General features: G+C 36.3%; 1 protein-coding gene across 10 annotated transcripts in view; it reads right to left on the bottom strand.

The window, feature by feature from the left end:
- Window positions 1-545: 545 nt before the first annotated feature.
- Window positions 546-17,597, bottom strand: part of ZKSCAN5 (zinc finger with KRAB and SCAN domains 5) — a 40,907-nt gene continuing 23,855 nt past the window's right edge. For 7 of the 10 annotated variants that reach the window (XM_003340350.4, XM_007483396.3, XM_007483395.3 and 4 more), the window contains 2 exons: window positions 3,182-3,781; window positions 546-2,190 (listed from right to left, as the gene is read on the bottom strand). In XM_003340350.4, the coding sequence (XP_003340398.2) occupies window positions 1,067-2,190; window positions 3,182-3,781 (1,724 nt within the window). In that variant the 3' untranslated portion in view covers window positions 546-1,066. The remainder of the gene's footprint in view (window positions 2,191-3,181; window positions 3,782-17,597) is intronic. The other 3 variants (XM_007483397.3, XM_056817471.1, XM_056817472.1) reach the window with 2 other exon arrangements.

Here is a 17,597-nt window from a genome sequence, read left to right as displayed (position 1 = left end):
CTGCATTTTCATTAACCTCTAACTGATATTTATGATTTCCTATTATTTTTAAAACATTTATTCTGAGAAGGGGATCTACAGGTTCCATCAGACTGTGAAAAAAAAAGTCATAACAAAAAAAAAGGTTAAGAACTTCTATACTCTACTATGATTCTTCTAAAAGATCCTTCCCTCTTAATGGTCTATTCCAGAGTGATCAAAATGTGTACACTAAAGACAAAATTGCTCCCAAAATGTAAAAGCATGATGATCTAGAAAAATGATTTATGTGTCTATTTTTAATGATGGGATTCAAATTCATACCTCAAAAGAAACTTGGGCCTTAATCTAGCACCTTAGATCATTTCCCTTTTACCTCCATTGTTTTAATCTACGCTGGCCATCTAGATCATTTAGTATCAAGTCCTCTTACTAATATCCATTCTGACCTGAGCAATAAAAAGTGGGTCGGATCTCATGAAGAAGTCTTGAAATAAAGTACTTGAGATGTTTTACCAGACTTTTGGGTTCCCGAGTCCCCAAATACATAGACACCCTAAGCCAACTTCTTTTTAAAGTGTTTAATGTTCAAATTAGGACCCATGACTAGAGCCCTCCATAAGTTAAAAGGAGATATCTTCAGGAGTACAGTGATTTTATCTGATAGCCTGCATAAGCCTCATTTAACTGTTTGATTCACTGGGCTCTTGAACTATTTGGATTCTTTGATGTGTAGTAAAGCAGGGACTGTCAATGAATAGACTTGTCTACTGGCTTCAAAATCATTCTTCCTAGGGTCTATTCTCTGAAGTTCAATGACAAAAGAGTGTCATTCAAATTCTTTCACTTATCCATTACATTCTTTCAGGCTTTCTTCTTTAAGATGAATCTGCTAAGTGAACTATTTCTGATTAATAATAAATGCTTTTCTTCAGTGTAGATTCTCCAAATAAATAGAAAATGTAAATATAAGTAAAGTTTGAATTGTAAATGAAAGCTGTCACTACATTCATTACATTAACAAGGTTTTTCTACAGGAGAAATTCGCTAAAGCTGAATAAAAAGTATTCTCCAAAACAGAAGTTTTCTATGTGCTGAAGCTGCTTATAGGATCTGTCAGCCTCTCATGGCTTCTCAAATGTTTTATTAGACTGCAACTCCTACTAAAACTCATTCCACATTGCTTACACTGAAAGGGTTTCTCACCAGTATGTATTCTCTGATGTTGGTTAAGATGTGACTTTAGTGCAAAGGCTCTCCCACATTCATTACACTGATGAGGTTTTTTGCAGGAGTGACTTCTCTGATGCTGAGTTAGATGGGAACGCTGGCCAAAATTTTTCCCACATATATCACATTCATAGGGTTTCTCTCCAGTGTGCATTCTATGATGCTGAACAAGGTGTGAACTATAACAAAAAGTTTTCCCACACATATCACATTTAAAGGGTTTCTCTTCCATAAGCATTTCCTTATTTTCAATCAATGATAAATTCCAATAAGCTTTCTCACAGTTGCCATCTTCATGAGGGTGCTGGCCTCTGTGAATCATCTGATGTTCAATTAGGCTGTTATACTGATGGAAGTTTTCTCCACATTCACGACACTGGTTTGGTTTCTCACGGTAATGGAGTCTCAGATGTCCGGCAAGATGTGAACGCCGCCCAAAGCTTTTACCACATTCGTTACACTGAAAGGGTTTCTCTCCAGTATGAACACTTTGATGTTGAACAAGATGTGATCTGACCCGGAAAGCTTTCCCACACAAGTGACACTGATAGGGTTTTTCCCCTGTGTGGACTCTTTGATGCTGAGTAAGATGTACTCGTTGATTATAACTTTTCCCACATTCATCACATTTAAAGGGTTTTTCCCCTGTGTGTATTCGTTGATGTTGAATAAGGTGTGCACTCTGAATGAAGCTTTTTCCACATTCATTACATTTATGTGGTCTCTCTCCTGTAGGGGGTCTTTTATGGATATCTATAATTTCTCTAAAACTTCTTTCCTGAGAAGGAAGCTTTCCCAGTATCATCCCTGTGAGTTTCCCCTGCTGTCTGTCTAACCAGTCTTCATGTTCATGGCCTTCTCTTAACTCCTGACCTTGTGTGACATCCTTTTGAATTTTTGCTGATATTTCTCTGTATGTTTCTGTTGCATCAGAAATTTTCTTCTTTAGCACCTTCATATTCTTACCCCTTTTCTCACCACCTGAAACATAAATAGAAAATGCAAATGTCAGTTGTTTCCCATAGAGAAGGAAATTGTACAAGAGATAAACATAATTATTAAATCAAGTTAAAATATTATATAATAACTATTGGAAGACTCCCATTATAGGGATTTGGGGAGCAAGATTTCTGGGACTGGGTCAGGTAAAGAAGACAAAACTAAAAGAGAATGGATAGAGCTGGTCAAGAAGAATTTGGGGGTGAAGGGGTAAATAGTATAAGTAGAAAAATATGAACAAGTATATCAAATAATAAAGAGAGAAAGGAATCTTGATAGGAAGGGGCAGGGAAGAAAATGGTAGGGAACACAGGAGATGGATCATTAGAAAACAGAGGAAAAGAAGGGAGAAGTAATAAACGGAACAATAACTGAAGAAAGCAAGATGATAGAAAGGGAAAAAATTAGAAAGGCTAAAGGTAAATAAGCTAAAAAAATTAAGTGGGCTAAAAAAATCAGGACTGATGGGGGAAAGGGAAATCATATGGATGGGGAAAAAATGACTGGGAAATTTCAAAGCATTAAGAAGGGGTTAATAATAATATCTATAAAGTTGCCACAACCTAGTTTAAGATAACTACTCTAAAGACTAGGGGCATACATCTTTAACAAAGTAATCTGACTTCAAAATGAGATGAAATTGGCTGAAGAAAATGGTTAATTTGACTTGAAATTTTTAAATGGTTGTAAATTTACTAACATGTTACATTGAATCAAAAGATACAAAATAATGTCTGAAAGCAAAATCCAAACTATAAATAACCAATCAGGTATTTACAAAAATAATAATAATTACAAAATTAGTACCACTACTCTTCTCCTTCAGGCTGCAAAATTTTTATAGTAACCTTGCCGGGGCTTATTAAATTATTACCCTGCCTATCCATTCTCCATTAACATTTCCACCCCATTCAACAGCACTACACAGTTTTTTTTTTCAGTTTCCCCCAAATATAAATTCTCTCTTCATTACATGGACGAGTTTTCTCTCTGTAGTGGCGTTTCAGATGTTCAATCAAGTGTGAATGCCGACCGAAGCTTTTCCCACATTCATTACATCCATAAGGCCTCTCTCCACTGTGGACAGTCTGATGCTGAACAAGATGTGAACTCACACGGAAAGCTTTTCCACACACCTGACATTTGTATGGTTTCTCACCAGTATGGACTCTCTGATGCTGGGTAAGGTGCACACGCTGATTATAGCTTTTCCCACATTCATTACATTTAAATGGTTTCTCACCAGTGTGGATTCGTCGATGCTGAATAAAGTTTGAGGCTTGAAGGAAGAATTTACCACAATCATTACATTTATGACCTTTTTCCACCCTCATGGTTTGTTTTTTGTTGATATCTATAATATCCCTGAAACCCCTTTTATGGGAAGGAGACTGCTTTGGTTTATCCATTGCATAATTTTCTTGCTGTCTTTCTAAGTGGCCTCCATAGTTAGGGAGTTCTTCATATTCTTGATCCTGAGAGTCATGCTTTTCAATGATTCCTTGAGTCATCCATAGTGATTCTGCTTCTTCAGAAATTTCCTGCTTTACAATCTCATTCCTGGGTTCATAATCTGAAATAACAATTTTTTTAAAAATGCAAATGTTAGTTGTTTCTATAAGAAAGAAAACTTTTGGGGTAGAATAGAAAATTCTAGTAAAACAAAAATTATATAAGCATTTAAGTAGCACACTAGAGATCACCACATAAGATCAAAAACAGCAAAAAGATTTAGAAGGAGACAAGCACAGGAAACAGTAGTGATAGGGGCTGAAACTATGATATCATTAATATATGGAGATCCTAGATAAAGAAACTGCCTCTATCAATATATTCTCTGCCACCCATAGTCTTAAAAGTATTGTCCAGAGTACTGAAAGATTGTGATTTTTCAGGGTCACACAGTCAATATGGACAGAGATGAAACTTGAACCCAGGTTTTTCTTGCTCTGAAACTAGCTCCATGCTGCCTCTGATTAGGGGAAATAATATGTCTCTTTAATGATGATATTTTCCTTTTACTATGGTACTTATACTTCAATGAAATAAAAATTCTACATGTATATACCCATAATAAACCCTAATTTTGCATTATAAACCTAACTCAGTCTTTACCTTCCTTTCCCTTTCAATTCCTAGAAGTCTTTCCTACTCTCTTCAAAGCTGAAATTGGTTCAATTTGGAATGGTTTAGTCTACGAGGAAAAAGCATTCATTATTTCTGCATACTGAGAAAAGATAATACAATTAAAAGGACTTAGAATAAGCTGAATGGCTGTATCCAAGCCATCATCATTAATGGTTCAATGTCAATGTAGAAAGAGGTCTTGACAAGACGTGCAAAACTGGAGGAGCAGAGGAAAGCAGCACATTTAAGCTTCCTCCTAACAACTACTCCAAAAAAAAAATAATGATAAACAACAAATTCTTTATGCAACTAGAAGAAAGACCTTCAAATATGAAGGAAAGGAAATTCAAATAGCACAAGACTATTCTGCATCCAATAGAAACTGTAGAAGGGAATGGAATGTGTTACTAAGAGCAAAGAAGCTTAGAGATGCACTTCAGGATAATCACACTCCATAAACTTGAATCTAATTGTTAATGAAAAAAGGACCTTCAATGAAAGAAGGACAATGGAAACATTTCTTAAAAAAAAAAAGATATGAGCAAATTATTTGTTCTATAAGCATTCCAAAAAGTGGAATATAAGAGAGGTAAATAAACATAGCTACCAAGAAAAGCACAAGTAATGAAATAAATAATCCCAGGAAAAAAGGGAGAAAAAATAGAAAGAGAAAAATAACTGTGGTATTACTAAAACAAAGTAATGATAAAGCAACCATTGAGAGGTCTTTTTTAAAGAGCACATATAAGGTGATAATAGCAAAAATCGAACTTAAATAGAACTGACAGTGAAGGAATTGAACTGAAAAAGCATGAAAAAACATTTTAGAATACCCCAACTATAGGTGAATGAATGGGTATAATCTGCAAGGGTTTAGTGATGAAAGAGACCACTAATTCTGAGCAAGTATTTTTACTACTTAAATGGGGGGGTTGGGGGGAATTAGGTAATTATATAAAAGAAAGAAGAAAAAAAGGAAAGTTAAGTAAAACTCAAAAACTAGGGGAAAGGTTTATAAATGGGAAGTGAGGACAGAGTTGTGAAAAGGAAGTTCTTTGTTCTCTTTGTCTATTATGAGTTTACACTTATGAAAGGGAATCCTTTATTCCCTTTGTCTATTTTGAGTTAACACTTGGTTAACAATAACTTAAGTACCCTTACTTAGTACCTCACTAGATTGTGAATCCTTAACCCTCCTTTGTCTACTTTTGAATTGAATCAACAAAAACTTGAATACCCTATATAGCACTAGGTGGAGGAGCTCGCCACCCTTTCAACTCAAATCAGCCAGGAAATAAGAATTCATACCTCATTCAGCCAGGAATCTGTGAAACCTTTTGATGAGTTATTTTACCTCTCCAGAAGGTGAGAAGTGGTTCCCCAAAACACTGCTTCCTGGGCAGTGCTGGGCAATTTGGAAGCTGTGATTGGCCCTTGTGAAAAGGGGAAGAGACAAGAAGCCACTATAAAAGGCCCTGAATTTCTGGGGCTAAGAGGGTCGACTTCAAGGAGGAAGTCAGCCTCAAGAAAAAGGTTGGCTCAAGGAAGAAAGTCGGCCTCAGGAGTCACCTTCAGTTCGAGTTATTGTCTTGGCCTGCCTCTTGGAGGGAACTTGGGTGAGTGGATAGCTGGCTTTCCCCTCCTGTTTTCTGGAGAGAGCTTAATTCTGGTTGAAGGTCAACAAGTCCTGGCTGAGTTAAGCACCAGAGAAATATTTAGTTAGATAGGCTAATGTCTTCTCTACCTTTTTGTATTTCTCTGCTTTCACTCTTTCCACCTCTTTTGTAAATAAAAGTATTAAAGTCATTTAGACTTTGAGCAATAATACTTTGAATTGGCAACCACCATTATTATTTATAATCTTCATATATTTTAGTCAAACCATTAAAATTTAATTCTTACAGAGTAAGGGGAAGAGAGATTATGGGAATAGGATTGGCTTAAAGTGAATTTTAAACAAAGATAGCTGAAGCAACAAAGTACTGTCCTTACAGAAGAAGAGGAACAAAAAAAAGGAGGGGGGCTGAATCTGGGAAGAGGTGAACAGTATTAAGAGTCAATTGAAAGAAAATGTAAACCTAAATCTTACAATTTTATATGAGAATGGATTTTAAAATGCAGTAAAATAATAGAGAATCTGAACGAAAAAGGAAAAATATCCTACAATTTGCTGCTTACAAGAAAGATAACTAAAAAGCAAAGATATATATTATAAAATTACATAGAAAGAAAAAGAAAATAAAAAGGAGGGTATGCATCACATGAATGAAAAAGCAGAAATCATATACTGTAAAACAAAACAAAAAAACACAACATAGATATAAACAGGGAAATTAATTTATGTTGAAAGACAATAAACAAACTAATGTCAAAACTTTTATGCTTCAAATACTTTAGCATTCAAATTCATAATGGAAAAATTAACTGAATAACAAGACAACATAGTAATAAAAATAGCAGGAGGTTTTGAAATCCTGCCCCATTTCTGACAAACTGAGAGGAAAATACAGTAGAATCCCCATGTCCCCGGGAGACACATTTGAAGATCTAGATGGATGAAATTAAGGATATAAGTGAATACCTACTATTAATGATGAGTAACAGAATCAGCAGATTACTGAATCAAGGGATACAAGGTTACAATTGCACCACCAGCACCATTCCTTTTGTGCTTTCAGGCCATTATTAAAGTGAATGTAACAGTTAAATTAGTTACTCTACTAAAAGTATTATATTTTATGAGGTTTATTAAAGATTATTAGAAATCAAGGATAAAGAAATACAAAATAAGAAAGCACATGCCTAGGGCACATAGCCCATTCACAGCCACTTACATCTTGCCTGCCAGGTAGAGAGATGCATGTGCTTAGGAGTGGAAGAAGAGAGAGCCCAAAGTAGGCAGAGAGCCCCTTTAAATAATAATTTGTGATCTCACACTCAGGTGAGGACTCAGGTGAGATTATAGGGAATTCTGGGAACTACCAAGAACTTTTGGGGATTGAAATCTGGGGTTCACATCTCCACATCTCCATTTTTACATGAATAAGGGTTTTCTTAAATGAAAGCACAGTGATAATACCATAATGAATACAATTAGCAACAACAACAAAGGCAAATAGAAGGAAAGTTTCCTATGGGAGTATGGGTAATGGGAAAAAGGGGAGATGTGTCACATATTGGGCTGGCCAACATCACCCACTCTCTTGTGGGTAGTTTGAAACTTAGGAACTATTTTTTTCCTGGAATTTCCCAAATTTTCCAATTTTTTGTTGTTGTTAAACTACAGATAAGTGAATCAGCAATTACTGAATCAGTGTATTCTGGGACACGACACAATTGTGTCCCAGAAAACAAATTACTGAAGAAACTACAGCTAAAGGAATTATGGCATCTTTTAAACTAGGCTGGCTAAAAAAACAAATATATATATATATATATATATATACATATATGTATGTGTGCATGTGTGTGTATGTAGATACATAATATTTACATTTAATAATATAGTAGCACCACATAGAATTTTTATAAAAACTGATTATATATAAAGGACAAAGAGATATTGTTAAGAAATGTAAAAGGACTTCCGGGTAATCATGGCTGCAATCTAGACGCCGCACGTTTCCTCTCCCCAGCACCGAACGAAATAGACTACATCAAAGGAGCATAAAATCACCTTTGGAGGAACAGAAGGACTCCCCAGTACCCCACAGAGGCAAAGGTACGTGGGGCTTGAACATTTCCACACTAAAATAAGAAGGAAAAGCTTGCACAGAAAAGTGAACTGAGCCGCCCTTCCCCCACCCCACCTCCCCCAATAAACCAGAGTGAGCTACCTGAGCGCTCACCAGGACAGCGAGTGAGTGGGGAGCGTCTCTGTCTGGGGGGGCACTCCAGGGTCCTTGGGATCTGGGGACTGCCAGGAAAAAACGTCTCAGGGTGCTTTCACTGGAGAATCCAGCGGACCTGGACTTGGGGCGGGCTGCGCTGAACAACGCGCGCTGATTATCTGGGCGGAGCTGAATACCTGGGCTCGGAGGCTGGGAAGAACTAGTCTGAAGCAACCTAAATTCACAGAAAAACCACTCTTATAACCCAGACCCCAGACCAAAAAGGAAAGGGAAATAAAACCACCAAAGGGATGGCTCACATGGCCCAAAATCAAGCCTCCAGGAAGAAAGGGAAAAAAGTGACTATTGAAAACTTTTATGGTGGAAGTACCCAAGGGAAAGAGGAGAATGAAGAGGAAATCCAAAAAAATTCAGAACACGCCTCCCAAAATGGAAACTATCAACAAGCTCTGGAAGATCTCAAACTGGAACTTATCCAAAAGATGGAAACCTTCTGGAAAGAAAAATGGGAGAAAGAGATCAGCTGTCTGACAGATAAGACTGCTCAATTGGAAAAAGAACTCGAAGCAGCCAATACAAGGGCAGACAAGGCTGAAAAGCAAATCCAGTCCCTAATGACCAGAATTAAGGACCTCGAAGAAAGTGAGATGATAAAACAGCAAGAATCAATAAAGCAAACCCAAACAATTAATGAATTGGAAGAAAACAGAAAATATCTCACTGAGAAGGTCACGGACCTGGAGAACAGAGGAAGACGAGAAAATCTCCGTATCATCGGTCTCCCAGAAAAACCAGAGGTAAACAACAAATTGGATTTTATTCTAGAGGAGATTATAAAAGAAAATTGCCCCCACGTTCTGGAGCAAGGGGGCAAAATAGAAATAGAGAGGATTCATAGAACACCTTCTATACTAAATCCCCAAAAGACAACGCCTAGGAATGTAATTGCCAAATTCAAGAGTTTCCAAGTAAAGGAGAAAATCCTACAAGAAGCCAAGAAGAAGAGCTTCAGATATAAGGGGGCTCCCATAAGGATCACACATGACTTAGCGGCTAACACACTAAGAGACCGCAAAGCATGGAACACGATATTTAGAAAGGCAAGAGAGCTGGGTCTCCAACCAAGAATCAACTACCCAGCAAAACTGACTATATACTTCCAGGGGAAAGTATGGGCATTCAACAAAATAGAAGATTTCCAAGCATTTGCTAAGAAAAGACCAGAGCTCTGTGGAAAGTTCGATATCCAAGCACAGAAAGCAAGAGAAACATGAAAAGGTAAATATGAAAGAAAGGGAAAAGGAGATAAATCTTATCTTTCTCTTTAAGTCAAACTCTCTTCTATAAGGACTACATTTACATCTAATTATATATATTAATATGTGGGGAAAATGTTTTGTGTAACTCTCATAAATTGTTTCATCATAAGAGTAGTTAGAAGAAACATGCATAGGGAAAGATTGGGGAATCAAGAAGATTTGGGGAAAGTTGGGGCAAAAAAAGGAAAAGGGAGGGGGGAACCGTGATAATACTAAGATTAACTTCAAGAAATAGGGGGGGAATCAATAGAATAAACTTTCCCATATAAAGATACACATGGGAAGGGGAGGGGAAGAACTCTCATATGAGAAGGAGAGGAAGAGAGCGTGAAGTGGAAGTACTTAAACCTTACTCTCAGTGAAATCAAATCTGAGAGGGAAGAACATCTAGATCCAGTGGGATCCTGATTTCTATCTTATCCATTAGGGCAAGAAAGAAAGGAAAATTAAGGAGGGGGAGGGGGGAGGGAGCACAAAAAGGGAGGGAAGGAGAGGGGGGAGGGGAAGGGAGCATAAAAAGGGACGGGCTAGAAAGGGAAGCATCTCAAGGGAGGGGACTAGGGGGACCGACCTAAAGTAAATCACTGGTTCAAAAGGAGAAAGCTAAAGAAGAAAGGTCAGAACTAGGGGAAGACATCAAAATGCCAGCGAATCCACAAATAACAATCATAACTTTGAACGTGAATGGGATGAACTCACCCATAAAACGCAGACAAATAGCAGACTGGATTAGAACACAAAACCCTACCATATGTTGCCTTCAAGAAACACATATGAGACGGGTTGACACTCACAAGGTTAGAATTAAAGGTTGGAGTAAGACCTTTTGGGCCTCAACCGATAGAAAGAAGGCAGGAGTTGCAATCATGATATCTGACAAAGCCAAAGTACAAATAGACCTGATCAAAAGGGACAGGGAAGGTAAATATATTCTGCTAAAAGGAAGTATAGACAATGAGGAAATATCACTAATCAACATGTATGCACCAAATGGTATAGCATCCAAATTTTTAATAGAGAAACTAGGAGAATTGAAGGAGGAATTAGACAGTAAAACCATATTAGTGGGAGACTTGAACCAACCACTATCAAATTTAGATAAATCAAATCAAAAAATAAATAAGAAAGAGGTAAAAGAGGTGAATGAAATCTTAGAAAAATTAGAATTAATAGACATATGGAGAAAAATAAATAGGGACAAAAAAGAATACACCTTCTTTTCAGCACCACATGGCACATTCACAAAAATAGATCATACACTAGGTCATAGAAACATGGCACTTAAATGCAGAAAAGCAGAAATATTAACTGCAGCCTTTTCAGATCACAAGGCAATTAAAATATTGATCGGCAAGGGTACATGGAGACCCAAATCAAAAATTAATTGGAAATTAAATAACATGATACTCCAAAATCATTTAGTTAGAGAAGAAATCATAGAAACAATTAACAATTTCGTTGAAGAAAATGACAACGGCGAAACATCCTTTCAAACCTTATGGGATGCAGCCAAGGCAGTACTTAGAGGAAAATTCATATCCCTGAGTGCATATATTAACAAATTAGGGAGGACAGAGACCAAGGAATTGGAAATGCAAATCAAAAAACTTGAGAATGAACAAATTAAAAACCCCCAGAAGAAAACCATACTAGAGATCCTAAAAATTAAGGGAGAAATTAATAAAATAGAAAGTGACAGAACTATTGAGCTAATAAACAAGACTAGAAGCTGGTACTTTGAAAAAACAGACAAAATAGACAAAGTACTGGTTAATTTAATTAAAAAAAGGAAAGAAGAAAGGCAAATTAATAGCATCAAGGATGAAAAGGGGGATCTCACCTCAAATGAAGAGGAAATTAAGGCAATCATTAAAAACTACTTTGCCCAACTATATGGCAATAAATTTACCAATCTAGGTGATATGGATGAATATTTACAAAAATATAAATTGCCTAGACTAACAGAAGAAGAAATAGTTTTCTTAAATAATCCCATATCAGAAATTGAAATCCATCAAGCCATCAAAGAACTGCCTAAGAAAAAATCCCCAGGGCCTGATGGATTCACCAGTGAATTCTATCAAACATTCAGAGAACAGTTAACCCCAATATTACACAAACTATTCGACATAATAAGCAAAGAGGGAGTCCTACCAAACTCCTTTTATGACACAAGCATGGTACTAATTCCAAAGCCAGGCAGGCCAAAAACAGAGAAAGAAAACTATAGGCCAATCTCCCTAATGAATATAGATGCAAAAATCTTAAATAGGATACTAGCAAAAAGACTCCAGCAAGTGATTAGAAGGGTCATCCACCATGATCAAGTAGGATTCATACCAGGGATGCAGGGCTGGTTCAACATTAGGAAAACTATCCACATAATTGACCACATCAACAAGCAAACCAACAAGAATCACATGATTATCTCAATAGATGCAGAAAAAGCCTTTGATAAAATACAACACCCATTCCTACTAAAAACACTAGAAAGCATAGGAATAGAAGGGTCATTCCTAAAAATAATAAACAGTATATATCTAAAACCATCAGCTAATATCATCTGCAATGGGGATAAACTAAATCCATTCCCATTAAGATCAGGAGTGAAACAAGGATGCCCATTATCACCTCTATTATTTGACATTGTATTAGAAACACTAGCAGTAGCAATTAGAGAAGAAAAAGAAATTGAAGGCATCAAAATAGGCAAGGAGGAGACCAAATTATCACTCTTTGCAGATGACATGATGGTCTACTTAAAGAATCCTAGAGATTCAACCAAAAAGCTAATTGAAATAATCAACAACTTTAGCAAAGTTGCAGGATACAAAATAAACCCACATAAGTCATCAGCATTTCTATATAATTCCAACACAGCTCAGCAGCAAGAACTAGAAAGAGAAATCCCATTCAAAATTACCCAAGACAAAATAAAATACTTAGGAATCTATCTCCCGAGACAAACACAGGATCTATATGAACACAACTACAAAACACTTTCCACACAACTAAAACTAGACTTGAACAATTGGAAGAACATTAACTGCTCATGGGTAGGACGAGCCAATATAATAAAAATGACCATCCTACCCAAACTCATCTATCTATTTAGTGCCATACCCATGGAACTCCCAAAAATTTTTTTTACTGATTTAGAAAAAAACATAACAAAGTTCATTTGGAAAAACAAAAGATCAAGGATACCCAGGGAATTAATGAAAAAAAATACAAAGGAAGGGGGTCTTGCAGTCCCAGATCTCAGACTATATTATAAAGCAGCGGTCATCAAAACAATTTGGTACTGGCTAAGAGACAGAAAGGAGGATCAGTGGAATAGACTGGGGGCAAGCAACCTCAGCAAGACAGTATATGACAAACCCAAAGATCCCAGCTTTTGGGACAAAAACCCACTATTTCATAAAAACTGTTGGGAAAATTGGAGGACAGTGTGGGAAAGATTAGGCTTAGATCAACACCTCACACCCTACACCAAGATAAATTCAAAATGGATGAATGACTTGAACATAAAGAAAGAAACTATAAGAAAATTAGGCGAACACAGAATAGTATACATGTCAGACCTTTGGGAAGGGAAATACTTCAAAACCAAGCAAGAATTAGAAAGAATTACAAAATGCAAAATAAATAATCTGGATTACATCAAATTAAAAAGTTTTTGTACAAACAAAACCAATGTAACCAAAATCAGAAGGGTAGCAACAAATTGGGAAACAATCTTCATAAAAACCTCTGACAAGGGTTTAATTACTAAAATTTATAAAGAACTAAATCAATTGTACAAAAAATCAAGCCATTCTCCAATTGACAAATGGGCAAGGGACATGAACAGGCAATTCTCAGCCAAAGAAATCAAAACTATTAATAAGCACATGAAAAAGTGCTCTACATCTCTTATAATCAGAGAGATGCAAATCAAAACAACTCTGAGGTATCATCTCACACCTAGCAGATTGGCTAACATGACAGCTATGCAAAGTAATGAATGCTGGAGGGGATGTGGCAAAGTGGGGACATTAATTCATTGCTGGTGGAGTTGTGAATTGATCCAACCATTCTGGAGGGCAATTTGGAACTATGCCCAAAGGGCGATAAAAGACTGTCTGCCCTTTGATCCAGCCATAGCACTGCTGGGCTTGTACCCCAAAGAGATAATGGACAAAAAGACTTGTACAAAAATATTCATAGCTGCGCTCTTTGTGGTGGCCAAAAATTGGAAAATGAGGGGATGCCCCTCAATTGGGGAATGGCTAAACAAATTGTGGTATATGTTGGTGATGGAATATTATTGTGCTAAAAGGAATAATAAAGTGGAGGAATTCCATGTGAACTGGAACAACCTCCAGGAAGTGATGCAGAGCGAAAGGAGCAGAACCAGGAAAACATTATACACAGAGACTGATACATTGTGGTACAATCGAAGGTGATGGACTTCTCCATAAGTATCAATGCAATTTCCCTGAACAATCTGCAGGGATCTAAAAAAAAAAAAATACTACCCACAAGCAGAGGATAAACTGTGGGAGTAAAAACACCGCTGAAAAGCAACTGCTGGACCACAGGGTTGGAGGAGATAAGACTGAGGAGAGACTCTAAATGAACACTATAATGCAAACTCCAACAACAGGGAAAAGGGTTCGAGTCAAGAACACATGTGATAACCAGTGGAATCATGCGTCGGCTATGGGAGAGGGAAAGGCGGGGGGGGGGGGGGGGGGGGGGGGAGGGGAGGAAAAGAAAACGATCTTTGTTTCCAGTGAATAATGTATGAAAACGACCAAATAAAATAAAAAAAAAGAAAAGAAAAAAAAAAAAAAAAAGAAATGTAAAAAATCAGAAATAGTAAACATCCTTTTCAGACTATAATGCAATAAAAATAGCAATCAGATTATGAAGCATAAACAAAAGATATAGACTCAAATAGAGATAACAAATAAAGAGTATAATAAACTATATAAGCCATCAATAATCACATTAAAGAAAATCATAGTGATGAAACAGCATGCAAAAATTTCTGGGATATAGCTAGAGTAGTCTTCAGAGGAAAAAATATATTTCAAAGAACTTACATTAACAGAACAGAAAAGGAAGGGATTCATGAACTATAAAACATTAGAAAGTAAACAATAAACTCAAAATAAGTTCAAAAGAGGAGTTATTGAATACTAAGAAAAAATAGATAAACTGGAAATCATGAAAGATTATTCAAATGATAAATAAATACAGACAAAAGAAACTTTAGCCAACCTGATTAAAAAGAAGAGGGTAAGACTCTCAGGTCATATGAGTAACAAGATAAAGGACCAGATATTTTCTCTGATCTCCACCAATGTCTCAAACCTCTCCCAAACAGCAACTTCAGCTGTCTCTGAGGTCTTTTAAGATACCCAGAATCCAAAAGAAGGTTAACAAAAATATAAAAACCCATAAACTGATGTTCACAATAACCCTGAACCCACTCAGCACCGCTCCCCCTACCTCCCACACTACAAGAGGCTGTACTAGTAGACCCAAAGACAACCCAATTGCTTACAACAAAATTCACTCTTACACCCTGGTCTTCTCCCCTTTTCCAGTGACATAGACACACTGGCTCCAGGTTGTAGAAATCTGCCCAGGCTGCAAAAGACAGAGTTGCCACAGCCCTTCAGAAGCAAAAATATGGTAAGAGCCATAACTCTACAACTTTATAGCGCCAGCACTATTAAATCTGAACTGCTAGTGCCAGAGCAGATAATCTTATAACACCACTATTTGCACCAGTCTGGCAACAATCTGGGTTGCCAGTGCCAAGCCAATGAACTATGAAACAGAGGAAGGTGGACAAGTCAATCTAGCTAGGGACAGTTCTGACCACCCAAAAATCACTTGGGGCAGAGATCTAGGCTAGTGAACCATGAATTGCCCAATATGGGAGGAGGTTTATTTCAGCCCCCAAGAAAATCACTATCACAGAAGCCAAAATAAGAAAGTAGGAAATCAGGTGGGAGAAAAAAGACAATTACTAAAGATCTCAGAAAGAAAAAAATTCAAAGACCTATATCAACATGGAAAATATTAACAACAGAAGGAAATGTGGCTTCTAGATCTATAAGAGTTTAAGTACCTATGAATAAATACTATAAAATGAAGAAAAATGACCCAACATTTGATAAGAAAGAATGTCTTATGGAATGTGAGAATGTGAAACTAGAATGGGCTGTTCTTGAGTGGTTTAAAAGAAAAATGACAATTACAAGAGCAAAATTTATGTCCTGCACTGCAAAGATAATGGTTACAAGATTAGAAAAACTAGAATCTATAATGTTCAGTCTCATCAAAGAAACAAAAGAGAGAAAAAACAGATTGAGAATACAAATATACAGAAATAAAAAATAATCTAGAAGAAAAAATAACATTAAAAGAAAATATGCTCACTATGCAAGCAAAACAATACTGAGCTCAAAGTCAGGATGCATAGGGATAATCTAAACATCATAGGTCTACCAAAAGGAAATAATAAAATGAAATTCCCAAAACTCCCAAAATAAGTCTTTCAGAACTATTGGTAAGCAATGGATTCTTAAACAGACAAGTGATAAAGGCAATTACAAAAGACAAAAAACAAAAAAAAAAACACAAAAAAACCCTACAACAAAATTAAGACAAGTAGGATAAAAAAGGAAACTATCTGTTTAGGAATAAAATTTGTAACAAATTTCTCAGATAAGGGTTTGGCATTCAAGTATTCAGACAATTATCATCATATATATGGTTACATTTATGTAAAATCAAAAGCCATTCCAACAAATCAATCAATAAACATTTATCAAGCACTTGCTGTGTGCCAGTCACTATAAGAAACCTTAGGTGTACAAAATGTGGCAAAAGATAGTCCCCAGCTCTTACAGCCTAATAGAGGAGACAAACTACATTAACAGAATAAAAAATAAATAATATAGACAAGGCACTAGAATTAAGAGGGGTTGGGAAAGGCTTCCTGCAAAAGACAGAATTTTAATTGGGACTTAAAGGAAGTCATTAAAATCAGTAAAGCAGAATTGAGGAAGAAGAGCATACCAAGCATAATAGCCAGGTCAAGAAAATGCCTAGAGCCATAAGATGAAGTGTCTTATTTGTTGAACAGTCAGAAGACCAGTGTCACTTAAATAGTTGGTGGAGAGTAAAATGTTAAAAGATTAAAAAAGGTAGAAGAGGGTTAGGTTATGAAGGGCTTTAAATGTCAAACAGCACTTTATATTGATCACAGAGACAAGGAGCCACTGGAGTTTATTAAGTAGTGGAGTGAGCTGTGTGGCCCTGGGCGGGTCGCTTAACTCCCCATTGCCTATCCCTTACCAATCTTCTGTCTTCTGACAATAGGCATCTAAATGGATAAAAAATTAAAAAACAAAAAAAACAAGGAACTTTAAAGACAATGGAGGTTATATTTTTAGGGCATTTCAGACTCCAATGTTTTAAAAAAAATCTCTGTATTTTATTGCATTTTACTGATGGTTCTGTTTCATATTTAATTTTGTGGTTTTAAGTTCATATATTAATGTATTCAATATTCTGTTACACTGAATCATTTTAATGTACTGGGTTTTAACTACTGTTATATTCTGTTGCTTTTCCCCTATAACTATGCTGAACAAATATTATTGAATAAGCCCATATATAAGAACAGCCCTTTTCTATTTTTGACTTTGTAAATTGTCACATAGAGGACAGATGGACTTCATCAGAACTGGTTACAATTGTATAACAACCTTTGGAAAATTTAATGAGCTAAATATCTCAAATTCATTTTAAGGGGTCTTTAGACATGATTTTTAGGGTTTTTTTCCCCAACAACTCTGGTCATTTTGCCTGTTTCTAACATGAGATAAGGTCCATTTTAGTAGCTGAAGTGAAATACAATTATAATCCCCACCTCCCATATTTATAAAAATGTGAATGGATGGGACATCACAGTCTCATACAAAAGGAGCTAGGAAGTTAATCCCAGGGTATTGTACCTCTCTGGATGACTCCAAAAAGAGGAGCATCTCTCATTTATAACTCTTCAGCTCACTTTACCCAACATCAA

Source organism: Monodelphis domestica, chromosome 2, assembly GCF_027887165.1.
Source record: "Monodelphis domestica isolate mMonDom1 chromosome 2, mMonDom1.pri, whole genome shotgun sequence".
In the NCBI taxonomy this organism is placed as follows: Eukaryota; Metazoa; Chordata; class Mammalia; order Didelphimorphia; family Didelphidae; genus Monodelphis; species Monodelphis domestica.
This window is presented reverse-complemented; position numbering and strand designations above follow the sequence as displayed.